Consider the following 27,336-nt stretch of genomic DNA (forward strand, 5'->3'; position numbering starts at 1 on the left):
GTGGAATCTCCTGTCCCAGAAACCAAACTCTTAACTTCTACATGGCGGCAGTCCGAAGTCTCGGCTCTACGGGGATTCCTCCACTGAATTCCAGTTGTGTTTAATAAAATAGCACATTTAATGCTTTCATTTAAAAAAAAAAATCTCAATTAATGCTTCAAGAGAGCTACAATAATGCGTAATGAAATGCTCAGCATGGGAGGTGGGCACCATTGGCAGTAGAGCAGGGCCTCAAAATTACAGTGCATGTCTACAAAGGAAAAAAACAAAAAAGTGACAAGATTCACCATTTCATAGACATTTCATACAGTAACATACTGTATATTACCACATATAAAACATTAAATGCTGCTGGTGACTACATTAAGTAAATAACATATTTCTTGAATAATTTTGCATATTCTTTAAAACTATTCTTTGTCAACTTCTAGAATGTTTACAGTATATAAACAAGACAGGTTTCAGCAAAGGGGGGAAAAAACAAAGTGTAGTACACAGCTTTCTGTTTGTTCCAGGAGAACAATATGGTAAAACCTTTGCATCTCGTCAATGCAAGTGCACCAGTCTTCATTCATTCATTCAGTCTTCAAAAATAAGAACCTTCAGTGGTCTGTGTCCCCTCGCCATGAAGGAGTCTGCACTCCACACACACTGGCACACTTAGATTCCATTTTTAGCTTCATTGTTGTTCATTGCTTGCTTTCTTTGTGCAATAAAAGGGTACATGCATTTGTCTGCTCCCAAAAACCGATACATGCACACCACAGCTTCAAAGGGAAGGATGCTGAAAAAGAAAGAAAAGACAGACAGTCAGGTTATAATTACATTTCTTTTAAAAAAGAAAAAGGTCAGAAACACTCTGTGACATGCAACTGGATTAAGCGACTTTAAGAAGATCAGGTTATGTTAAGGTAAAAGAAGAACAGGTAAATAAGAAAAAGTCATCAAAGGAATACTCCAACGAAGATTACACGTATATGTTATTTACAGCGATGGCATAGAATTTTTAATCTCATGTTTTTATGCAAAGTGGAGAAAAAGTTTGATAGAATAAGCTTCAGTGGTGACCAACAGCAAACAATATCAAAATGTCCATGAAAAAAAAAAAAAAATCTCAAGTTACTTGTGTCAAGTCAGTCGTATGCTCACAACATCCCATGAAGGTGTAAACCAACCTCTGGAAAATGGTCATTGGTCAGGATTCCGGCCCAGCTTATTTATTGGCTAACATTGTGCTTCGTGTAATAAAAATAAAGTGTGCACTGAGAGATACCTAAAACTAAAGATTAAAAGTTAAACTAAAGCAAGTCAAAACATCTTCGGGAAGAGCATACACCTCGGACGTCAGCATAACGGAGAGGCTTCAACAAGCCAAAAGTCCATTGACCCGTACATTTACACAGACTTCGTCTTCTTCTTTCGGCTGCTCCTGTTCGAGGTTGCCACAGCGGATCATCCAAAATTGTTGTCCGCATATTGATTTGGCAAAATTTTACACAGGATGCCCTTCTTGACATAACCCTCCCCATTTATCCGGGCTTGGGACCAGCACGAAGAAACAAACTGGTCTGTGCATCCCTTGTGGCTGGGTTCCGTAAATTTACACAGACTGCCACTAAAAAATCCTGAGTTACTCCCGCTGTGGCTCTCTGCAATGAATGATAGGTAATAACAGAAGGTAAGTGGCTAACTTGACATGTGGCTTATGTGACATAAGTAGCAAGATTTTTTTTTTTTGTGTTGTTGTCCAGACTGATCATCATTGATGTCCATTCTACCAGTAACATTTTCTGTATTCTGCATGAAAACATGAGATTAAAAATTCTCAGCCATCATTACAGCCTCCATTAGGTAAGTAAATAACATTATCTCTATATCCATACCTATATTATGATTTTATATAAAATATAAAATATAATATAATATAATATAATATAATATAATATAATATAATATAATATAATATAATATAATATAATATAATATAATATATGTCATTTAACCCGTTACAATAACGGGCGCTAGAACAGTAGTACATAAACATTAGTAGGAACAGTCTATATTAAATGGCAAGGGACTTTGACCTCATTCTTTTTGTTGGTCGTATTTTTCTTTCTTTCAGCCTTTCTTTTGTTGATGTTTAGTTGCTGAGCTGACCGTTCTTCGTGGTCTGCCGCCGTGTATTGTGTGTCTTTAATTTTCTGTGACAGTAATACTGTCTTGTACGTCCGCTGGCTTGTACATCCGTAATATACCTTTAATTTTCTCTGGCGGTAATACAGGCGTGCGCGTCGGTAATATGCCTTTAATCTCCTCTGACAGTAATACTGGTTGTATGTGGCTGTAATATGCATCACTGTATTGTGTACCTTTAATTTCCTCTCGCAGTAATACTGGTTTGTATTTCCGTAAAACACCTCTAACTTTCTCATACAGTAATATCACGCGTTGCACCGTGCCCCGCGCATGCGCACTTCACCAGAAGACACCCACACACGGACACCTGGACGCACACAGGGATTTTATTAAAGAGGATAATATATTATATATTGTGGAATATGGCCGGCCGTTCATCCCGGCCAATACCTCCAAACCGCCAGGTGGAGCCCTGCCTGCAACATAGACGTGCCCCGAGTTCCAGCAGGGCATCATGGACAGTGGAGTTTTTCATCACAGCCCTGCTGGATACCATGGGAACCTCCAGGGGACGCTGCAGGAAGGCCTAGAGACTTTTGTTTCACCTATAACCCAGAAGTGCGTCTTAGTCACAGCGACAAAAAAGCGAATGACACACTTCTGGGTTGAAGAAAAGGAGCTTTTATCTGACCCGGAAGTGTTCACGGTCACATGGACAGAGAGAGAGAAAAACGCTTCCGGGTCACAGACTATATAAAGGACTGTGAGAGACCAGAGCGTTGAGCTGAGCTGGGTGGAAGGGTGGCAACATGTCTGGGAGTGTAGGATTGATTATTGATTAGTTATTGTGTAGTTTATGAGTATTGTGGAGAGAAGGGTGCTTTGTGCACGTATTTGTTCAAATAAATATTATTATTGGACTTTTATCTGGTGTCCGACGTCTGGTCTGAGGGTTCAAGGGGTCGACGGTGCCTCTATTTGTCTGTCACACACACACACATATATATACACATATATATATATATATATATATATATATATATATATATATATATATATATATATATATATATATATATATATATATATATTACACACACATACACACACACACACACACGGGTGGGCAAAGAGTAGAATTTCAGCTGTGATTACGTGAGGCCGGCTATTGCAGCACTTACAAGATTGTACCAAGGTGTGCTGTGCCACTGTGCCATTCTTTTGAGTTAATAAAGCTATTGTAATCATCATAACCTGCATGTCTTTTTCCATACAAACAACTGTAAACCTACTTCTGCCCACCCCTATATACATTATCTCATTTTTGGCTGAAGTATTCCTTTAACACAGCACTTAATTTTTCCATGGATACTGGGAAGAAGAAAGCCTCAAGTTTCAATGGTACTGCCGCTCCTCCAGATCAAAATGGAGCCCATTAAAGTGGTCTGGACATCTGCTCTGGGTGTCCCCTGGGCACTTCGCATGGCAGGCGTGTAGGCAGCACCAGGGGCATATCACAGGTAGACATTCTCTTGTCTCCGGCCTGGGTGAGCCTGGAAATCCCCTATGTCTGGTGTAAGCAAGCACCCTGCAAGCTTTGCAATGATCACCATGACAAGGGGAACTTTTAAAAACAGTCCCAGAGGGAAGCAAACGGTACAATAAATCCATACATGAGCAGCAGGAAAAGTGCCCTTGTAAAAATATTCAGACCAGTTCTCCAGTGTTACTGAATGACAACTCCTAATCCGACATTGTGTTCTCCGACACTTTTGTATTTTCTAGTTTTGGTGGCCTTTACTTTAGGATGGGTGATCGGCTGAGCACCTTAACCTTTTCATGAAGTTAACCATGTACATGAGGCGAGGCGTGCAGATCATCGGTTGATCGGTGAGGATTGCATTCATAGCTTGTTTGACACAATACTCCGGTTTCAGGGGAGGAAGAAATGGCTCGATTTCTTTGCTGTAGACAAAACCAAAAAAAAAAATGTTTTAAATTTGAAGCAACTTTAACAAGTAATTTGTCATTAGGCAGCTCATGAAAGATCACACAAGATGTTTGGAATTTATAAAAGAAAATGATAGGAAACCCAGCACGTTTTAAATTACAAAGAAGTATTATTACTGTGTTTTCGTTACCCTAGAATGAAATTAAATGCGGTGAGTACTGTAATGTGAATTAATTGTGTGGCATGCCAGAGATCTATCAGGTAAAGGTGTCAATTACAGTGGACTCAACTTCCCATCAGTGCTTTGCCAATTTGTCAGCAGAAGGGAGTGGAGCAGAGGGGCTTTGTGTTAAAGCCTCCAAGCTGGCAAAGAAACAACCAATTATGATGTGCATGTAAGGTGTGTGAGGGAGTGGAAACACACAATACACGACTTTTAGTTTTAAGTGTATTTCATTTTACTCCTACACTGGCACTTGATGTCTTTTGGGTTGGAGGAGTCAGACTTGTATACGTGAAAAGTTACCATACAATGTTAGGCCTGCTAAAGCAGCATTACCTGCAAAATAGTCAAGGTCATTCCAGTACAAAAATCAAAACCTTAAGGGTAAAAATGGATCAGCTTGTGGATGTGAATGACCAAGTAGCTGCATAAATGAACACATCCATGTCGGCCACAACTAGTGGAAGGCCAAGGCAGACCACAATTTGACTGTTACAGAAGAATGGCCTTGAATTTTAGCAGCAATGATAATAGCATCCTCATAAAATGTATCAAATAAAATCTTTGCCATTCGTCCCAACAGTTAACTCCCTCATCACTGAACCCAAGCCACACAATTTTAGAAGTTTAATAATTTTAGGGTCATTTCTTACCGGATTCTGCAGCCTCGAAACATGCCAGTGTCTACAAGGTATGGGCAAACAAGTGTCATTTTGATGCCATCCTTATCTGCAGCTTTCAGCTCGTGACTTAAAGATTCATGGAAGCCGACTGCACCAAATTTACTTGCACAGTAATCCTGAAACAAATTAAAAAAAAAATACTTTTGTAGTGCTGTTACACTCCCTAAAAGGGGGGGGGGGGGGGGGGGGGGGGATCAGTTGTTCCATCATTACAAGATCTAACGTTTCATAAGCTTTTCATTCTCTTTTGAAGATTACTTCTGTGAACCACATCAAACAATTCCTGATAATCTGAACCTTCTTCCAATGTGAAAGGAAGCTTTGGCAAACACAGATGCATGCTGAATACACATTAAGAGACAAAAAGATTCAAATTGCACCAAAGTGAAAAGCCGATTTACAGTTGAACGCAGAATGAGGTTAATGCATGTGCACGTTACTTTCAATCGGTTTCTGAAAATTTACAATTTGCTAAAAAAGAGCCAGTCCTTCACTAAAAGGAATGGAAACATTTGAAACTAAATCAAAAACGCTTGCTAGGCCCACTTCATCCAGTACGGGTCTGCTGGAAGGCAGAGTGGTCCACAGTGGGCGGCACAGAAACAATTCAAACAGCAGGCCTCTGGTCTGCAGCTGGTGTCCTGGGATGAAACCTGTGAGAGCGCTGGGAGAACACGCCAGGACCACACTGAAGATGACTGCTGGCCAAAGCCCATTAATATTACTGTCTAACCACTAACTAGCGTTAGCTGCAATTAAATGAGCACTTCGTTTTCAGGGTACAAGTAAGCCACTCAGCCTGCAAATGCCAATGACCTCTAGTCAGAGGAGAAGCACCCTAAGCATTGGAAAGGCACTAGAGAAAGAAAATGTATTATTATTATTATGTTAAAAATGATGACTGCAATCACAGATCTCACTACTAGTGAGTGAGAATTAAATGTGACTAGAAATCGCACGGCATGACAAATTAGACAATTCCATGATGGCTTTCTAGCACAGTTTCACATTTCCAGAGTATTGTGAGCTCATTCCTTTGTCTGACCGCCAATCACATGCCATCGGACAGGGCTGGTGCCTGTGCAAAGGGCTCATGGGTAAGATGAGTTTAGCCACAGTCTCTGCCTATTTTTGTTGCCCCATATTCTGTCGCGGTACATAAAACATCAGACATACACGTCTCTCTTCTGCCTGCACCCTCATTACATGCCTTGTCCTTCTGAGCGAATGCTCATTTGTGGCCAGCACTCACACGCACATAAACCTGATCGATTGGATTGTGAAGTCTCGGGGTATGTCAGGCTACAAGACTAACTGCAACAGGGGTGAGGCACGGACTTCCTCGGACTCTCTATGCTTTTGTAACTGAAAATCACTACAAAAAAAGTCATATAGTGTGACAGGAGCTTAACACGCTGTGCTGTGAAACTAACAAGAGAGCTCTGTGTGCTCTGATGTGTGTGCTCTGATGTGTGTGCTCAATTGTCTTTCAGTTTCATTAATCTGAGTGGGCAACTGGATTTACTTTTATTAAAAAAAAAAAAAAAAAAGCTCCCAAAATGGATGAAACAATTAGGTCTTATACTTGCTGCTGTTGTGATTAAAGAAAGCAATAAAATCATTGAAAGAAGATTAGAGCAAAATTACATTTGCTGCTTTATAATTTTTATTAAGAAGTACAAAGAGCTGCCTGGCACCCTTGGGCCATCAGAACTGCCCACTAATGACAACAGGATCGTTTTGTGTGTCAGATCCTTCATCACTTTATATGACTAATGGAAGTTTTTCTTCCTGACCAGTTTGAGCCAAAAATCCTCCAAAATTGTTTCATCCATCCATTTTCTGCTGTGCAGGATTGGGGCACCTGAGCCAATCCAGAACAAAATCAGCACAACGGAGGAACACAGACTTAATGGAAAACTGATTTCCTCTTTGTACCCACGGACTGTTCACTTTGAGTGCCATGCTTGTTTAAACAGGTCCGGCACAAAAATGTTACTGAACCACATCCACAAACAAAAATCAGATTTGCTTTTTTAAACTCAAAATGGATATGGCAAATTGGAAATGAGCTTAATATCACATAGGAAAGCGGCATGTAGCTGATCACCAAACTGTCAGGTATGTGGAAAGGTTTTAAAGTTTAAAATAAAGAGTACTGACCTCAACATCCAGCAGTGCTGAACAACCCAAGAGAACTTGCAACTGTCACAATGTGGCCGTGATTGATCTCCAGCATCTTGGGAAGAAAAGCTTTGGTAGTCTGTTAAACCAATCAGAAAAGAGCTTTAAAAATAAAATCTAAAAATTATAATTCTGTTCAAATTTAAAAATAAAATCTAAAAATTCCGATGAGAGCTACAAGAGATCATTTCTGTTCAAATGAACTGCTACTAATCTTAAGAGAGCGTATAAACTGCAGCTACAGCCGTCCAGGGGGGTCTGTCCACCACAAAGGCACACCGGCTGCTTAATGGAGACTCTGATTAGGCCAACATGCACATCAGAGCTGCAGACTTTTTCACCTGCACCTACTGGGCTGGGAAACTGAACCGCAGTCCTTAAAAAGGTGTGAAGCAGCCCGCTAAGCACTCTAACAATAATGCCAGCCGTCTGGAACAGCCCTTTGATTTAACAAATTAGATTACAGGTAACAAATATACAAAATTCCCATTTTAGAAGAATACACAGTTAAAGAACAGTGAGAAAGATTTCATTGTCCTCGGGGCCCTCCCTGTTGCCACCTAAACAGAGAGCGACACTTGTGCTTGTAGACGTTGTATTTTTAGGAGAGAAAGGGATTACATAAAGACCAAGCAAATCTATAACCAGGTTCATTTCAAACTTTAAATGCACTAACGTGAGATTTCTGAAAAAGGGTCTCAACGGCCAACTCTAAGCTTAATTTGATAACCTCATAAATTATAAAACACCCCAAAGAGTTGTTTTTTTTTTTTTAAATTGCAAAGCAAACCGAGCGCATAGTCATTAACTGTTCATTAGCACTCTGCCTTATCTGTCGACATTAAGATACTGCAGTCCCATTCTATACTCACTGCTTAAGTCATAAAATCCATCCATCCATCCATTTTCCAGCCCGCTGAATCCGAACACAGGGTCACGGGGGTCTGCTGGAGCCAATCCCAGCCAACACAGGGCACAAGGCAGGAACCAATCCCGGGCAGGGTGCCAACCCACCGCAGGACACACACAAACACCACCCACACAACCAAGCACACACTAGGGCCCAATTTAGAATCGCCAATCCACCTAAACCAGCATGTCTTTGGACTGTGGGGAGGAAACCCACGCAGGACACGGGGAGAACATGCAAACTCCACGCAGGGAGGACCCGGGAAGCGAACCCAGGTCCCCAGATCTTCCAACTGCGAGGCAGCAGCGCTACCCACTGCGCCACCCAAGTCATAAAATGAACTTGGGAAATATTCTTATTTATCCACACAAAAAAGCACATTACAGAAGGAGCTACAGTAAATGCAAAGATCAGTCACACTTCTCTAATTAATAAATACTTTCTCCTACATGTGGTATACACATAATGATTTTTCAGAACTGCCTATACTTTTCAATATTGTATTAAAACCTTTTAGCTACAGTATTAATTTGGCTCCTCATTTTATACAACTAAAGAGGAATCCATACCAACTATTGAGCTTTATTGCTGTATTAAACCAGTATGTGCGACGACCATTTTCTCCGACATCGTCACCAATCCCCATTTACCGAAACTGATTTTTATAAGACAGACATGCAGGAGTAAATGTCCAGAAAATGAATATCCTCATGGGATAAAAATCAAGTTGATTAACCATTAACCATGGCTTTCCTACACATAACATTACAAAGTGAACATCACAATTAAAAATGTCAGTTTGAATTTCTTAAAAAAAATTTTAAAAATGTTAATTGTGAAGCTTTGTTTCTCTTAAAATAACCCACCACTTATCATACTGGCCAACACCATTACCACAAACTGCTAAAAATAAAAATATAAATTTGTTTGAATAATACAATTTAAATCACTCACACACACACAGTCCTGTTAACACAGAAACAGGTAACACACTTTTAAAATCACAACAGTTTTTCTGTGATTGATCTATAAGGTAAAAATTAAAACATGGGATATAAAAACAAAGCCATTCAAAAACACAGAAACTACCAAGAAAAAAAAACAGAAAAGAAAAAACACATCACACGTGTAATTAACAAACTTGCTAAAGTAAACTTGAGAAGCATATGGTACCAAAGCCAAAACCCTGAGGGCAACCAATACACAGACAAGACCTGAGCCAAGTGTAATGACCACCCAGCGTGCAAAAGGCTTCATTGACTACTAAGTGAGCAGCGCCAGAACAAACAGGATGGAAACACAAGTACAAGATCGCTTATAATAGCCAGTGTAATAATGCATGTGAACTCTGCCATGCAAAGATGGAGCTTTATCTGCTCCAATTTAAAGAAAACACCACACACACCCTAGGATATCCTTAGGGATTTAGGGGCAGAGGGGAACCACACACAAAAATGACCAATGCCAATGCTTCTCATGACAAGACTAGTGTGTGTCAGCATGGCCTGAATGACCTCCTGCACACAAAATGTGTGAAACCAAACAAGAGTTTATGTCTTACTTCATAGCCTTTGTAATTGGTTTCTCAACGCTTTTGCTTACGCTAAATTAACTTCCAACAGACAAGAGCTTCCTTTTCCATTGCCGGGTTCTGTGCCTGTCGAGTTTCTTAATTGAGACAGACTCGAGTGGGTTTTGGAGCACAAAGCTCATCGCAGCTGCAGTGTCACACTAAATTAGTGTAAATGTACATTTAGCAGGAACATGTGAAAACACCATTTAGGGGCCAACAGATGGCTATTAATTAGTCCCCCTTCATTAGCACGGAGACGAGGGTGTCCATCTACACTACTTCTCCGGAATAACAATCAAGAAGTAGAAAAACGGCAGCTAGTGCCAACTGAACTTCACGTTCACAGTTTCACTTTGTAACAAATCTTTTGATACTGTAGGAGCTCAGTGTACATGTAGATACAACGGAGAAGTGAAGAATATGGCGTATCCAACAGGTCATAAGCAGATGGAACCTTTTTTTTTTTTTTAACAAATGCAACTCAGTTAAATTAAAACTTTATCTTGTAAACAACATCAAGCCACCGTGCACAGAGAAAGGAAATACAGGTGCACATGATGAATGAAATTGTTAAAAAAAAAAAAAAAAAGACCCCCTTCTGCCTGGCCGCTCCCTTTATCCTCTGCAAGTCTGGAATGCCGTGCATTGGCCTTAGATCCCTGTTCCCTGTCACTTGGCATCTCATCAAGCAGGTCTTTTGACAAGAAACCAATTGTAACGTAAATGGGTCACCAAACAGCTTCATATTAGTCAATACCTCCCTCTCGGTACCTTAAACTAAAAAAAACAAAGTGTATTCTGTTGCAGAAATAAAAATCCTTTCAGACCTGCCTTTCTTCTCAGCTGAAATAAAACACAAATACCAACCAAAACCAACACAAATAGACGTCTGCTAGTCCTCTGCTGCTGGCTTAAGGTCACCAATAAAAAGCATGACCTGAAGTGCTCTGGAAATGATATAAAGTGTAACCTTTCTAGACAGGTCGACAGTTGGCTCTGCAGAAGAGCGTACTCAATTTAAACAAAGGAAACGACAGCAGCACAAGTTGTTGTAGAAATAAATTCTGCAACGAAAATGTGTAGCCATGCCAAACATAAACACGCATTTATCTTAAAATATCCAAGAAGCAGATGACATCAATTTCATAACTACCAAGCAGGTTCGTAAAAAAAAAAAAAAAAAAAAAATCATATAATCGGGTTCATACCATCTCTAAACACTCTGTGCTGATGAAGAGAAAAATTTTCCACCCATGCCAAAAATGAACTCCAACAAGCATACATTCTTTATGACAGGATTTATTGTTGAGATGGATTTGATTAAGGCCCCAAATGTTGATTCAATAATACCAGATTAGCAAAATTATATTTCCAAAAACACACACCACACAGCTGCATGAACCTCAAAGTCAAAGGACAGCGCATCGTGTATCCTACCTATAGGGTTAAAGGCTCCTTGAACTCTCCTTTATACTTAGTCAGGTTATGAACTAAATACTAAACCATATTCAGGACTCGCTGACCGCCAGCAATTTATGTTTTGTGCTTAACTTGCAAGACCTTGCAAATTTAAAAAACACACGCACACCGTTAACCTCTCTAAATACAGTAACTTTGCATGCCACCCTAAAATAATTTTGAGCTTTTACAAACATTGAGGAAAAGTATGCTCAGATACTACATGACAATTTGTTAAGTTACTATTAAAGGAAATCAAAATATTAAAAAATAGCCTTTACTCTTTTTCTAATTTAAGGAAAAAAAAACTGGAATCAGCTTCCTACAATTTATTGTCTTTACCATAGAACACAACCTGTTACTGTTCCTTAAATCCACTTAATGTGAAATTCAGAAATAAAAAAACACCCACACTACATATTAGGTTTCAAATGATCTGAACTTTCAGTAATTCCCTGCTCCAGTGCCCAGTTTAGTATTTTTATACACACACACACACCACAAATATCGCATTAGGGTTAAACAGACTAGATAGGCACAAGGCAAGAGAAATGCACCCAGATGGTGTACTGCCTGTCGATCACTGGCAACTTCAGGACGCTGACACTGTGGAAGAAAATTATGAATACAGACACCCCCCCCCCCCCACTGGAATGCCCCGATTTAAGCAAATAAACACAGGCAGGAGAAAGCGTCAATCGATATTCTTCATCTAAATCTCTGAAGAGGCAAAAAGCATCATACTAGTGTTTTTACAAAGAAAAAAAGTGTCCTCCGCACGATATTTATACAATCCATTATTCTTTAAAAGCAACTCATTACAAATTCAGAAAACTTTTAACATGATTGGTTACACCTAGTTGCTAACGGGACATGGCAGATGTTGATACCTTAGACGACCACAATTTGATGTAGATGACTACAACATTGTACATGACATTTTAAAATGTATTATTTTTATTCTTATTTTAGGAGATGTGTGAATTTCACCACACACACACGGTTTCTCATGGTCAAAATGAAAAGAACAATGGCCTATATATATATTTATATATTATGATCCAACTGGGTGCAAAAACAGGAAACTTAGTATTATAGAAGAAAGGTTATGCCATAAATATAACATTATTCTCTTAAGGGTTTATATAAAATAACAAGAAATACATTTATCATAGTGAATAATAAAATAGCAGCGTCAGCTTTAGGAGACAGACACATGCCAGGTGCACACTGGACCAGGGTTCAAATTCAACTCTTAGAACAACCCCTCCTACAAATCACACACATCTACATTTATCAGAAAAAAAATGAATAGTACCATAAATCCCATCAGTTTACCTGCAAGCCCTAGCGAGTCTATCAACTGTCCTCTACCTACAGGCACAGCTCCTGAACAATCGATCCACATCTCGCTCTTACTAAGCTAGACAGACTGGTAGATAATCTCGAATCCATTGAATTATTACAGAGGAACTTGGACAGCAAACAGGCTTGGGAAGATTTGTGACAGATAATAATTCATTACATTTATATAGCGCTTTTCTCAGTACTCAAAGCGCTATCCACACAGGGAGGAACTGGGAAGCGAACCCACAATCTTCCACAGTCTCCTTACTGCAAAGCAGCAGCACTACCACTGCGCCACCTGTGAGGACAAAATGAAATTTAATGCAAGTAAATGTAAAGTATTACACGTTAGAAGTAAAAATGTTAGTTCTGAATACACAATGGGAGGTCTGAAACTTAAAAGTACACCTTAGGAGAAGAATTTAGGAGTTGTAGTGGACTCGACACTATCAACTGCCAGACAGTGTTCTGAAGACATTAAGAAATATAAAAGATGTGAGGCTACATATACCATGAGGTGTGGAGTACATGTCAAGGGAGGTCATGCTTAACTGGTGAGGCTTCACGTGGAAAACTATGTTCATTTGTGGTCTCCGAAAAAAAAAAAAAAGTATTATTTATTTATTTATTTATATATTACACACACACACACACACACACACACACACACACATATTGTAGCAGCACTAGAGCACCAGAGGAGAGCTACAAGGCTAATTCTAGGGCCGAGAGGTATGAGCTATGAGATTACAGGAGTTTTCAATTTAAGTAAACAGAGATTAGAAGATGACACGATTAAAGTGTTTAAAATTATTAAAGGCATTACCTCAGTGGATCAAGACTATGACTTTAAAATGAGTTCACCAAGAACACAGGGACTCAGTCAGAAACTTAAGGGTGAATTACACACAAACAACAGGAAATTTTTCTTCATCACACAGAGCACCATAGACATGTGAAATAAGTTTCCAAGTGATGAGGTGGAGAGTAAGAATTTAGGAACATTTAAAACTCGACTTGATGTTGAGTTCAATTCGGCAGATAGGATTGTGTTGGGCTGAATGGCCTGTTCTCATCTAATGTTTTGCTTTCCTCTATTGTTTACACGGCTGCCCTGCCTAACATCTAAGACTAGTAGTGTCTCATCCAAAGTATTTTCATTTTGATGTAAACTCCTGCCAGTCAGTCTACTGAGAGTCACAGCATATGCCTTTCAAAGTTAAGAAAACACACTTCTGCTGTTTTTTTGATTGTTGGAAAGAAGGTATGGAGGACAATCTATACAATCTGATTTTTACACCTTAACTCCCATTCTTTCATTTGGCATTTTAAAATATATTATATATATTGAACACACACACACACAAAACAAAATGACAATCCTCTTTTGTACAAAAACACTGTACTATTGTCTTATGGACTACAAACCAATTATGTTAATCTGCTAATTTATGATACAAGAGTGTAAACCATTAATCCCTTAAAATGGGACTTCAAAACAAGATGATTAGCAGGGAGTTCGACAATGAAGGATTGTTTAATAAACAAAATGTGAGGAGTTTTCAGACATTTTCACTTACTGCCCTCCACTCTTTGGGGTCATAGGCCCAAGGATTGACAATTCATTCCATTGTCCAGACCACTTCATATAAACTCTGAGTCGACCCAGGCAATAAAGGAGAAACAACCCCTTTACACTCACACGCTCATTTACGCTGGCCAGTTGAAATTTATCAACTGGGTCAACACACGCATCACTGGGAATTTGAGAGGAAAACAAAGTGCATAAGTGAGAGTTGAATTAAAAGGTAAATGTAATTGTATCGTTAGCCGCACAGTGGCCAGTCCTGCTGCCTTATGAACCTAACATTTTCACTCCAAATCCCACACCTCTCATCTGTGTGAACTTTTCAAGTTCTCCCCATGCAAGTTTTCCTCACAGGTGTATATTATAGGATGGTTTGGGATTCCAAACTGTTTTCTGCCTCCTTCTTAGTACATCTAGGATAAGTTCTGAGGCCATGCACCGTTAACTGGATTAACTGGGTTAGAGAAAGTTAGATTTTTAAATTTTGCCCAAGCCTCCAAAGGCTATTTGAGCAGAAAGCAAAGCCTCTGCATCTGTGCTACCCTCGTGTTGGCTTCACTTGTCTTGGGTTTAGTCTAACAATTATATGGAACAGACATTTCAGAAGCATTGCATCAACCTATGCAACAGCCAAAGATTCTTCTGTGAACATTTCCCTTTATATTCATTATATTTCATTAGGCCCGGCCTTTAATTGTATAATCAATCATTTCCGTTGAAATAATGGTCCACCACTAGAGAAGGCAAAACTAAAAAAGCATTTTCTAAGCCCCCACTGCAACAAGGCAAAGGCTTACATAAACAGGTTTGGCAGAGGCCATTCACTGTGCAGAAGTTGACACAAATTTAATTAGAGGTGAGGTGAAAGCAAGAATAGGACAACACAAATGGCATGTCCCAAAGGAGGATGTGACATTAATTAAGCTTCAATTAACTTGTCTACACAGCATGTGGTAATTACAAGGCCCAAAAGTCCTGTAGAGTGGAGAATGAGGGAGTGTAAAACAGTTTTCAAGATTTTACATAACGTTCAAGGTTGTTTCACTAAAAAGCTGAAACCGTACCAAACTTTAGCAGGCCAAACCAAGACTAAAGTTTACAGCGAGAATGGAGGAAAAGAAGATAAAAAAAAACAGCAACAAAAAAACAAGCATCCACCCCATACTTCATATGTCCCCTCGGAGTAAATCTGATTTAACAAAACTGATCTGAGCTTACAGCAAAAGGAAGTACCTTATAAGAAGTATCCAATTCTAATAAGGAAATTCACTTTTAAAATCAAGGCTTTTTTTTTTTTTTCTTTTGAAAAGCCCTGTGTGGGGAAGAAAATATTCTAAAGCATACTTGGGTGGTTGACACAAATCAGATTACCAGAATGCGGTAATCCCAAATCAGAATTATCAAAACTTTCCAGAAATACTCCATTCAAAATGCCTCCTTGTCAAGAACTTTAGTGAATCAGTTCTGCACAAATTCCAGGAAAAGCGGGATTAGGGAAAGGAAAAAACAACAAAAGAAAGGAGCCGGGGGTGTATACAACATGGGGGATTTTGGCTTGTGCTTGATTTTTTGGCACTCTCAGATAAGTTTTGTAGCTTTTCACTTTGATTCCCCTAGTACAGGCTTTTCATGGGGCAACACTCTGCTTTTTCACAGAATATTAGTGCTACTCCCTGCAAGTCCGGAGATCAGGGTTCAGATCCCAGCCTGGTTGCTGGCCACGGTCTTGCCTTGCCTGTGTGGGGTGTCTCTCACACCCCAGCCATGGTGCACGTTAGGCTTAATTTCCAACCCTAAACTGGGCCTGAGTGAACAAGTGCCTGCTGAAGATGATGGACATTTCCTTCAGTTCCTTGGCTCTCGGCTTACTAGTATTTTAAGAAGCTTGCAGCAGGCATGTATGGAACTAAGATGATTAACATAATGGATGGAAAGACGGGACAGAAAGACAAGTGCGACATACTGGCCAAACCCAACGACTTGCTGTGGAGTCAAACGTGAATGTGTCTTATTTGATAATGTACTGTAAATGTTTTTTGTTCTACAAGGTGACTTAATATTATGGTACATACATAAAATTACAGATTTGGTTTATTAAAATAAAAGGCACTAGATGTAATAGGCACTAACTCCAAGTCAGCCATACCTTCACTGGGAGTGCTCCTGCTGCTACTTACCAATTCCTTTTTATTACTGCTGCTATTTTAAATGTTAACACCTAAGGGATAGGATGAGCACTGTCCTGAACACAAAAGTGCTTTTTTTTTAATTACTTGACATTACAATTATTATTAGGGCTGGAAAAAAAAAGTTTAAATTTTTTTTGAACTTATGAAAAATTAGATTCTGAACTATTATTAAGTAATAGTAATTGACTTAAGACTTGTCAGATATGTCAAAAATGGATACTTTAAACAAATATTGTAGCTCTACAGGTTAAAGTTTACAATTATCTATGGTTCTTTATTATTATACATGGGGGGGGAAATGTAATTAGCCACAAATTGGCACAGTGGCAGTTTGCAGCAGTGCTTTCCAAATACTCTCAAAATGCACTCTCTTTAACCCTGGCAGAGTTTACATCCTGATCCTAACTAAATTACTTCCCGTTTCACTCTGTTCTTTTCTCATTGCCAGAAAAGTACCATTTAATGTCATTAAACTAAAACCAAGTGGGCGTCAGTCTAGATTTTGGCTCAGCTATAAGCCATAATCACAAATTGCAATTTGCATTTCATCACTCAGACATAGGATATGCCTTAATCTGTAACATTTGATGGCATGTGGTGATCTTTATCATTCTTCCATTTTAAAATCTGGGAAACTCCTTACTTTTTAACACTTCTTCACCAGTGTCTACCCATGAACTTGATTTGATTTTCTTTACATGAACATGTTTGGCCTTTTGTCTACAGCCAGAATACTTTGCAGCAGACGGAGTCTTGAACATTTCCAGCTTAGTCGTTCAACTGAAACCAGCGACACCATCGGGTCAGGGTGTAGATATGAATTGTCAGTGGCAAATCAATGCAATGGAAGGGCAGCAACCTAACTCACTGGGAGGAATAGATTTTAATCCAACAATGTATGTTGCCATGTTTAAATGGTCCAGAATAGTAAAGACTATAAACTATTTTAAGCATTAAAAGGAATGCACAGGTGACACTTGTCTTTACTATTAAACCGGGGGTCTCCAGCTTCAATCATGGAGCACAGCTGTGGCTGCAGCTTTTCATTCTAACCCTTTTCTTAATCAGTGACCAGTTTTTCTGTTAAATTACTTCTTTCCCCTTCATTTTAATTGCCATGTTTATGATTCAGTCCTCAAAATTGCTTCTTTAACCTCAAACGGCACCTAAACAGAAACGAGATGTGAAGTGAGCAGCTAAATTGGGGCCTCTACCCCCAACCAGTTTCACTCTAACCTCTTCTTACTTAGAAGCGAATTCTTGTTCATGAAATTCATTATTTAATCCCATGGCTTGCTGGTGCTCCCATTCTACCACAGCAGATATTTCCAAAAGCTGTTGAATTTCTTTGGTCTAAAGAACACCACTAATCAACATTACTGAGAATGTCACTTTTTTTGTTTTTTCAGATATTGCATGATGGACACAGGTTGTTGGTCATGTGTTGCCTTGTTTTGGATCTTATTGTTTGGAGGCTAATTTTGAAAAAATGAAGGGTTCTGCATCTTAACTAGTAAGTCAACTAAAATTAAGGCAAAAGAGTAAATTAGAAGAAAATATTAGCAGCCATATCACACGCACTTCAGAACTCGTCATTCAGCTGGAGTTAAGCATGTTCAGGCCCAGCCAGTAGTTGGATGGGAGACCATCTAGGAAAACGCTTGGGCTGCTGTTGGAAGAGGCATTGGTGAGGCCACCAGGAAGCACTTACCCTGTGGTCTGAATGTGGATCCCATTTCCCCAAAGCAGTGACAGGGACACTGTGCTGTAAAAATGGCAACATCCTTCAGATAAGATTTTAAAATCGAGATCCTGACTCTGTCATCATAAATGATCCACATCTTGCCTGAAGAAGGGGCCCGAGTTGCCTCAAAAGCTTGCATATTGTAATCTTTTTAGTTAGCCAATAAAAGGTGTCATTTTGCTTGGCTTTTCTCTACATTCATAATGGCTAACACGGTACAACACCTTAGTACTACAGACGTCCTTCATAAAGAATAGTGTGCATCCTGATGTTCAGACTAAATTGCCCTCCATGGCCTGGTCATTCTGGCTGCCCGTCATCCTTGGCACTCTCTCACCACCTAACAGCTCATGTGTGGTGAGCATACTGGTGTAAAAATGACTGCCATTGCATCACCCAGGTGGATGCCACACATTAGATGGTGGTTGAAATGGCTCCCCACTCACTGAAGCACTTTGAGTAGCAAGATAAGCACTATGTAAATGTAAAGATCATTAACAAAACTGGTAACATACAGCCACAGTAGTGCTCCAGGACTGAAGTAGGAGACCCCTGTATTAAACGTTTAGCTGGTTTTAAAATTTAAAAACACATAGAATACCTGAACATTTTTAAATATAACCTTGAAGGCCTTTGACCTTAATCTGGGTTTAGGAAAACCTGCCCATGACATTATTTTAGCCTGTACTACACTCAGTTTGGCTTTTTAAATGCACATATAGGTTCAAACCAGGACTAGAAGCCTAACAGAATGACTTGTCCAGCACATGCAAATAGTTTGCAGTGTTTTTGTACACAAGGAATAGGACATGGCCAAGCACCAAGCTACATGGGTTATTTACTAGAGGAGCAACTTTCTCCAAAGATCAGGAGCACTCATTTTCTTCATGTTGTAAATGAGTGGGCAGTTGCTTAAGAGACCGTCTGGAAGCACTAGTAGGATAATCCTGAAAACACATCATTATAAAGGATATTGCGGTGCTTGTCCCAGTACTGTTCAATTAATGTCATGCAATGCTCAGTACTTAAAAATTCTGTCCAGTTGCTAACAGATGGTGTTTAGCAGTTGAGAACAATGCCGTATGCACAAGAAATCAGTGGAGCTGGCATGAAATAGACATTTCACAAGCTGTAAAAAGGGATTTCACATTACTCCAGTTACATTAACATTTAGAAAATGCCACCTTTTGGCTTCCTTAAAAAAAAAACACATGCAACACTGACCACCTCCACTTCAAGGGGGATTGCTTAAAATTAGTAAGCCATCTTACACGTATGATATTTGCAATAAGATTTTAGGCAGCACAGGTAGAAATGAATTCTGGTTTTACTAAATAAAAAGCAAGGCTTAAGAAATGTTACAGTCATAGTTTAAACATGCAGTAATGCTTAGTAACGAGACTAAATGTACAGTGAGGCAGATGTTCTAGTTAAAAAGGAGTTAAGACCACATTTTATTGCATCATAAATACAAGACTTACAACAACATTGGAGTAACTTGTACTGTTTAACTCCTGGCACAGAACAGAACACAGCATTCTCAAGGAATGAAAAGTGGAAAGAACAAGTCAATGATAAGAACAGAAATGTAAGCCCATCATAACTCTTCAGCTTCCCATTTGTCTAGTGATCCTGAAACAAAAGTCATGCCGAACATTAATGGGCCCCAATGTGCTGCCTTGAACTTTGTTACTTGGTAATTGCTTTCATATTCAGAGTTGGGTTTTACAAAAAAGAAAAAAGTTTGCATTATTTTTTTTTAAAAAAAAGGCTTGAAAAGTCAAGCAAAATGACACCTTTTATTCACGAACTAAAAAGATTACAATATGCGAATAAAAGGTGTTATTTTGCTTGACTTTTCACTACATTCAGAATGGCTAACAAGGTACAACACCCTAGTATTAAAAAGGCTTTCAATTGTGCTTCTTGATCCGTTTATAAAACTTAGCGGCAGGTCTAAGGATTGAAATGCAAACGTGTTAAAATGTTGAATATTGCAGGGGACAAAAGTGTCAGAAGAAACAACCCTAATAAATTTCCACAGCCAACTGTTTAGTAAAGTGGGAACAAAGAGAAATGAGGAAGTCAATCAGCTCTTCACTAGGATAGGGACAGCCAGAGAGGGATTTCATTGTACACTATATACCAGCGTGATATACTGAATTCATCACGCAAAAGCAACTTAAAAGCACTGTGAAGTTTAAAGATGATTAGAAAGGATTATGACTCTGGTCTGCTAAATGTTATCCTTTTATAATGTTTGAGATGTTTGGGCCACAGTTCAGTCTTCATTTTAGGTGACTGGATGTCAAGTGTAGGTTTCATCCCCAATAATCCCACACATTATTTAGGTTCAATTCTATGTTCAGGGGATCATAAGCAATAATAAAATATAAAAAAAAGCCTGCAAGAACCAGCACACAGTGTCACTCTACAGTGCCATTTGAATATAATCAAAAATGACTGACATGTTGCCTTTCAATATTTTCTTCACTATTTTTTGAGAGATCGATTTAAAAAACACCACAAACAACCACCAACAAAAATTATGGAATTTTAAACATTTTATTAATTCATTTAACACAATATCCTAAAGACGACATAAATGCCACCCAGCATAGCAAATTCATTCAGTTTTACCCCATTCACAGATTGTCATTACCAGTCTTCCAATGCCAGGCACATTTCCTCAAACAGAGACCATATGGAGTCAGAGAACTGACCCTCTGTATCTTTGAGATACGAGAAGAAACCCATACAAGTCACAAACAAAACAGGGGTGGCATGCAAACACCATGTACAGCGCCCAGCACTGAACCCAAAGTGTGCAGTTATAAGACAGGAGAATCTGCCACTGTGTCAGCCCACTATGTAGTTTGACCCATTAAAAACACCAAAAGCATGCTTAGGTAATTTTTCGGATGGCTAAAGACACAAACTTAGGAAACTTGTCAGATGGTAATGTGGGGCTTTTTTAGGGTGTAAAGTAGAAATTACACACACATATTAGAAAGGGGTTTTTGTTGATATGTATGTAGTCTCAGATGCACTACTGTTTTTTAATAAAAACACCACAAACACCAACACCACCTGGTTATTAAACAAAGTCCTTTCATAAGACCCAAAGCTACACCAGATAAAGTTTTAATGTGTTGTAAGAAGTGTGAAGGGATCGAGATCTTACCCAAAAGTGAGCATGACAGTTCACCATCATGGTCCTCTCTATGAGCTCGTCAGGACACTCTAGCAGGTGGTGGCCGGATACAACACCAGCGTTGTTGACGAGGACATCGATATCTCCCACTTCCCGGCGTACTTTTTCAGCAGTCTGGTAAACATTATCACGCTTTCCCACATCACATACATAGGTATAAACTTGTGGTTGGAAAGTTGTAACCTCTTCCATAGCACCTGTGGGGGGAAAAAAACAGGAATGGTTAAATGATTCACAAACAGTAAAAATCTGTATTTTCAAATTTTTCAATATTTAAACATTAATTTCTACAAATGCTCACATTGGGGAAATTGCACTGCAATTATCCACCTTATAGTATCAACTATCTTGTGTTGTGCCCTACAATTGTTTAATAACCTGTTACTGGATTTTAAAGCAAGTACTTTGAAATGTATTATATAAATACACTCAACTATACTTCATTCATTCATAATTACATTACACAACTACACACTGCAAGTAGATACGTGAAGCTCAGATATTTAAACTTGCAGTTAAAAACAGCGTTTACTTGCTGCACTAAAAGATTCAAACATAAAACCTTAAAGTATAATTTGATGTCATTGCATCACAAAATTTGGACAAAGGTCCAACTGTTCTGTGAATCAGAATTTTTGACCCAACTTCCAAAAGACCTTACAGATCCTCCATTTAAGACTACACATTTACTCAGACCATCACTTTTTAATTTATATGTATACCTTTCCGTATTTGTAGAATGTATCCATTTGTATCAATGCACAGAGGAGCACATTCCATTGACATTACAAGACAACTGGTTAGGATGCCATGTTCCTTTAGCTTGAACACAACTCAGGCAGGCCAATCGGTAAATTTGTACACAACAAGTCAAACAGTCCCAGTGTGCACTTGGAAAGTTGTATGAGCGGCACAGGACACCACTACATTCACATTCAAGCAGGGGGACCAAGGACTGAAGTCTTGGATGCACTAGCTAAACTGAACGTTTGCTGGCAATTTACAAAGAAGATAAGTAATTACTTTCTAGTCTCAATCCATTTCAGGTTGTATATCAACTAACCCTGGATGGAGTGCGACTCCAGAGCAGGGCACACTTACACTGGGTCACTTAGTCAGCAAATGACCCAACTTGTCCATCTTTGGGATGAAAACAGGAATATGGTGTGGGGGGGTGAATGGGACAGGGGTGGCGTGCTGGGTTCGGAGGAGCCTTTTCCAAGTGCAAAAGCTTTCCAGTCAGTATACTGGCATAGCTTCTTGGGAACAAGCCAATCGTCTATCCATTTTTGAAACCTGCTTATCCAGAGCAGGGTCAAGGGGCAGCTGGAGCCCAGCAAGCATCCTTGCAAGGCAGGAACCACACATGGACAAGGTACCAGACCATCACCTCGCAAGCAGGTCTTTGGACTCTGAAAGGATGTGCATATGGGCAGAGCATTCAAACTCCCCACAGGAGGTACCCAGGTATTGAACCTTGGTCTCCTTGCTGTGAGGCGGCAGCAGCACTACCATGCCAGTCAGTGTCTAGATTAACCATTTGTGAACTTTATAATGCTCAACTTTACCCTACTGTGCTCTGGGGCTTTTAGCCAGTGTTGCCTTTTCCATTTACGTTGACAGTCAAGGTGTTTGACTGTAAACCCCAAGTTGCTGCTTTAACTCTTTTGCCCCTTTGTAGAAACATTCAGCCCAATTTAGTTAAGTGCACTTTCACATGCAAATTACTTTTTAACATCCATACTTCAAAGACATGCAGGTTAGGTGAATTAGGACCGTTAAACTGGCACCCAATGTGTGCGTGTGTTCACCACGTGATGGATTGGCACCCTGTCCAAAGATTGTTCCTGCCTTGTGTCTGATGCTTGCTGTGATCAGCTCCAGCTTCCTCATGGTCCTGCTCTGGATTAAGTGTGTATACAGAATGAATTGACTCTTTTACCTACAGTAAATTTATACGTAAAAGTCAGGTGAATTATTATTTATTTATTTATTTATTTAAATTTGCAGAAGTCGGCTATACAGTAAGTGAAAGTAGATAAGATTGTCACACTCCAGCATAATGTGCAAAATCCTCATCGGATGACACCTCACACACATTTTCCCCAAACCTGCTTATTTCAAGAGAGTCACAAGAGTACTGGGATCACTGGGTAAAAGGCAGGGGGTCATTATGAAAAGGGCTTGTATAAATACCAACCTTGGAGTCACAACTCAGCCTAACACACACACACATACAGTACACACGACTTTGAGAAGTGGAGTAAAACCAGAGTTATTATAGGAAAGCCACAGATACGAGAAGAGAACGTGTCAACTCCATACAAAGAGCAATCGAGTTGTGTAAGCGAAGAGCCACCAAGTTAGTCATCGTGCACAACCACCCCACCCAATCAGGTCATCAAAAAGTGCACAGCACAATCTTTAAAATGTCAGATAGATCAGTTATAATGAAAAGGTCTCCCATTTCTGTTATTTATAAACTTGCCCACAGAGGTGAACAGCTGAACATTAAATGGTTTATATTCATTCTTCTAAACATACCATCTTATACAATTTATTCCCCTCAGACAGACTTCCTCACTTTCAACTCCGCACCACTGAACCTGTTCCAACTCTACAGGAATAAGGAGTGAAAGCTGCTACATTTACAGATGCACTCAAATGATAATTCACTTTTACAGGATCATCCAATAGTAGACATTGTTCCCGTATTCATTGCTATATCTTTTCTGGCAAGGGGCTAGGTGGAGTGTGGCGATACCATTCTGACTAAGAGCATTTTCATCTACCACATGCCGTACTTTGCCTGCCCTGTAATAGATGTCTATCACACTCATGGCTCAGCACTGCAATCCTGAACTTGTCTAGGTAGTTGGAAAATGGTTGGCCAAATGGAGCTGCCCAACATATACGGCCAATAGATGTGTTCTGGTACGACCAACGAGTAAGCGCAGCAAACATTCCTACTGCATCAAAACTGTGGCTCCATAGCATACGAAGCACAATTCTCCATCTCCTTCGAAGGTCTCATGCACTTGACCTCATCAATCAGCACACCTTTAGATTGTACCCAGAGCTACACGGCTAGCATACAGCAGCCTTCCTAAGAGACTACCACCATGGCTACCTTAAACCCTTAGTCTGACAAAATCAAACAGCTGTATGCCTCTACCAGCTAGCCAACTCAGGTGAATGGCAGGAAATCGAGACAGTCAGGGAGGAGAGACCGGGTAGACAGAAGACAACCTATACAATGCTATCAAGACTTTCAAAATATGCATTTACTGAAAACAAAACTCTAACATGGGAGCAGTGTATTATTACAATCAAACACAATAATGTGTACATGTAATGAAACTCAACTGGAACAGAGGGAAAAAAACAGGAACATGTATCAGTTCATTTGTGTGAACACATTTACAAATATAATAAATCTGGCACCAGAGTCTTACAAATGCCGAGGTATGGGTCTGATATTGGTTTATCGGTCTATGAATTGATGATAGGGGTTATTTATTGATGCTTTTTTCTTCTGCTCCAATCAAGTTACATTAGAGGTAGATTTCATTGCAGTATTACACTGCTCCCATATGGTAACAGATTGTTAGGAGGGGATGGGGCTTAAAAACAGCACATGCATTTTCCCTTGACCCACAGTATACACACACAGACTAGCAACAGAATCCCAAGCTTCCAGAATTTGGGCAGTAAGGAATATTCGTGAGCCAATACTAGTGACCAGCAGGCACACAAAACTGGACAGAGCAACAGCAGCACCTAAACATCATACAGCAAACATAGCCAATACCCATAAAAACCCAAAAAAATTGGCTCCTGACTATGCTCTGAAATTTGTCCAGCAGAGCTTGCCAAACAGACAGCTTGTTCACTGCTTCCAACCACTCCGGGACATTACAAACACCTTTCAAAAATGAAGCGACAGAGGAGGACAGAAGGATGCGTTGTAATTACCCCCCTTTCACTTTCAACTCTGTAAGGCAGACATTTCAGTCAAGAGTGTTGTTGATGGGGAGTCCAGCAGTTAATGCAAGGATGCCCTAGCTTTAGGATCTCCTTATTAATACAATTTTAAATGTAAAAACCAGGTCTGTACCGCGTTTACCCTTTTTTTAGTATGTGAGCGGTGGCACGGTTGCTATCTGTTCATTTTTTTGGAAGTTGAAGTCAAAATGCATAAATTACTGAGAAGGATGCTGTAACATCGGCAGAAACTGTTCATCTAGAGACTCATTCAGAGCTACACGCCAATCGGGGGTCGTCGATACACGGAAAAATAAAATCCCACTTCAGAAGTAGGAGGCTGACGTATATTGCGCTCGATTTCATTAGTGACAAACGACAATACAAAAAGGACGACCGTGTTAACGTGTCATCCACGGAAAGGGATGCGCGCGACTGGAGCGCAGCAGCCGGTGACACTGTACGACAAGATCTGTGTTTAGATGCAATTGGAGGAAAAAAACAAGACGTGCGTGCGACGCTAACCAGCATTACGAATTCCAAAGATTCAGTATTACCGATGACATGATCGTAGGTGAATCACTGGCGTCCCGTCGAGGTATGGGTACCATGCCAATAGCAATGTGATTCGGCCACCTATTAAAAAAAGATTCATAATTTGCAATTTCAATACATGCAGTGTGGTTAAGGCTTTGGACTACAAATCATTTAAATCAGTGGGTTCAAATCCAATTACTGCCACTTTGTGACCATGAGCGAGTCACTTTACCTGCCTGTGCGCCATCTGGAAAAACAAAGGAATTGTACGTTGCACTGGATAAAGGCGACAACCAAATAACAAGTAATGTCCTGTCCTTATTGGGTTAAGTTATTCTTCACCCGTTTGCATACATCACCCTCCACCCCTGGTCCAATCGACTCCCCGCACTTTACCGTCCGTTTGCTGGCTGCCCAACTCCTTGTAGATCTGGCGCACCATCTCGGCAGTCTCTTCGTTGCCCTGGCTGTTAATGTCCCACAGGACCAGAATTGCTTGCCGGCGCGCGAACTCCTTGGCAAACAGGCGCCCGAGGCCGCTGCCCGCACCGGTGATGAGGCACACCTGGCCGGCCACACTCTTCTCCTTGGGTCTCACGAACCACTTGAGAGCGGAAAGTACAAACGCCCAGAGCACCTTGAAGGCGACCACGAAAAACTCGGCAACAATATTCATGATGAGCAGCGCTTTGGCAGCGAGTATGCACAAATAAATATTTTTCTTAAATAAATAAGCTACAATAAAACGGAATCAGTAGTAGCTAATGGTAATTACTGAAGCCCAGTGATCATAAAACTGGCAGTCTATGCACCAGAAGACGAAGAACGAATTAAACGTTCAGCTTCTTTAACCGCTCACACTTTGGCTTATAATAAAAAATAGAAAAAAATGTCAAGAGGACTCGGTGAGTACAAAAAAGAAGCGTCTTCAACAGATAAAAATAGTCTTGCCTAGTCAAGTCTAGTAACTGTGAATTAAACCAAATACGACTGTTAATTCCTAAAAAAGAATGGGTCGTACTGTTAAATATTCATAAAAGTGTCCGAGTTTCTCAGAGAGTCTATAAAACTTCTAGTTTGTTAGTCAAGCAACCCCTAAGGCGTACTGTGATCAGACAGCGTTAAGTGCCCAGCGCCCCGTTCTCGCGTACCCCTCCTGTCTAACAAGCTCCACTGCTTAGCCAACCCCTTCCCTGCTATTCGAGTCCCCCTCGACTTAGCGCCGCTGCCAAAACTGAGCAGATTGTGCGACGATCGCCTGCTATTTAAACCCGACTGGCCCGACCGGCTCAGCGCCGGTAACCAACGAAAACATTTTACGTGGGCTGCCGTACGGAACGAAAGTGGTGCTTTGAAACAAAATGGCATTTGAATTTTGAGTCACTTCAATGATGTAACTGTAGAACTGTCGATAATTAAATACGCAATAAAAGTTCAGAGAAACGAAGAAGCCGCTTCGTTGTACTGTACTTGTCGAAGGCAATGGCATGTAGCGCATGCGCACTATTTCCAGACACTTGCTCATTTTCCGTGTACGTATGCAATTTAATATACATATTAAATACATTATAATATGTTATACGTGTAAAGTGTATTCTTTGACATTTTTGAAATA

The 27,336-nt window shown here is 39.9% G+C and overlaps 1 protein-coding gene across 1 annotated transcript; it reads right to left on the reverse strand.

Annotated features, from left to right (window-relative positions):
- Positions 1 to 294: 294 nt before the first annotated feature.
- Positions 295 to 27,163, reverse strand: rdh10a (retinol dehydrogenase 10a). The gene is given in 7 exon segments (XM_051929165.1): positions 295 to 784; positions 3,970 to 4,101; positions 4,964 to 5,109; positions 5,810 to 5,811; positions 7,157 to 7,256; positions 21,171 to 21,397; positions 26,118 to 27,163. Coding segments are annotated over 7 exon segments (1,011 nt in total). The 5' UTR covers positions 26,398 to 27,163; the 3' UTR covers positions 295 to 660.
- Positions 27,164 to 27,336: the final 173 nt, after the last annotated feature.

Source organism: Erpetoichthys calabaricus, chromosome 6 (assembly GCF_900747795.2).
Source record: "Erpetoichthys calabaricus chromosome 6, fErpCal1.3, whole genome shotgun sequence".
NCBI classification, from domain to species: domain Eukaryota; kingdom Metazoa; phylum Chordata; class Cladistia; order Polypteriformes; family Polypteridae; genus Erpetoichthys; species Erpetoichthys calabaricus.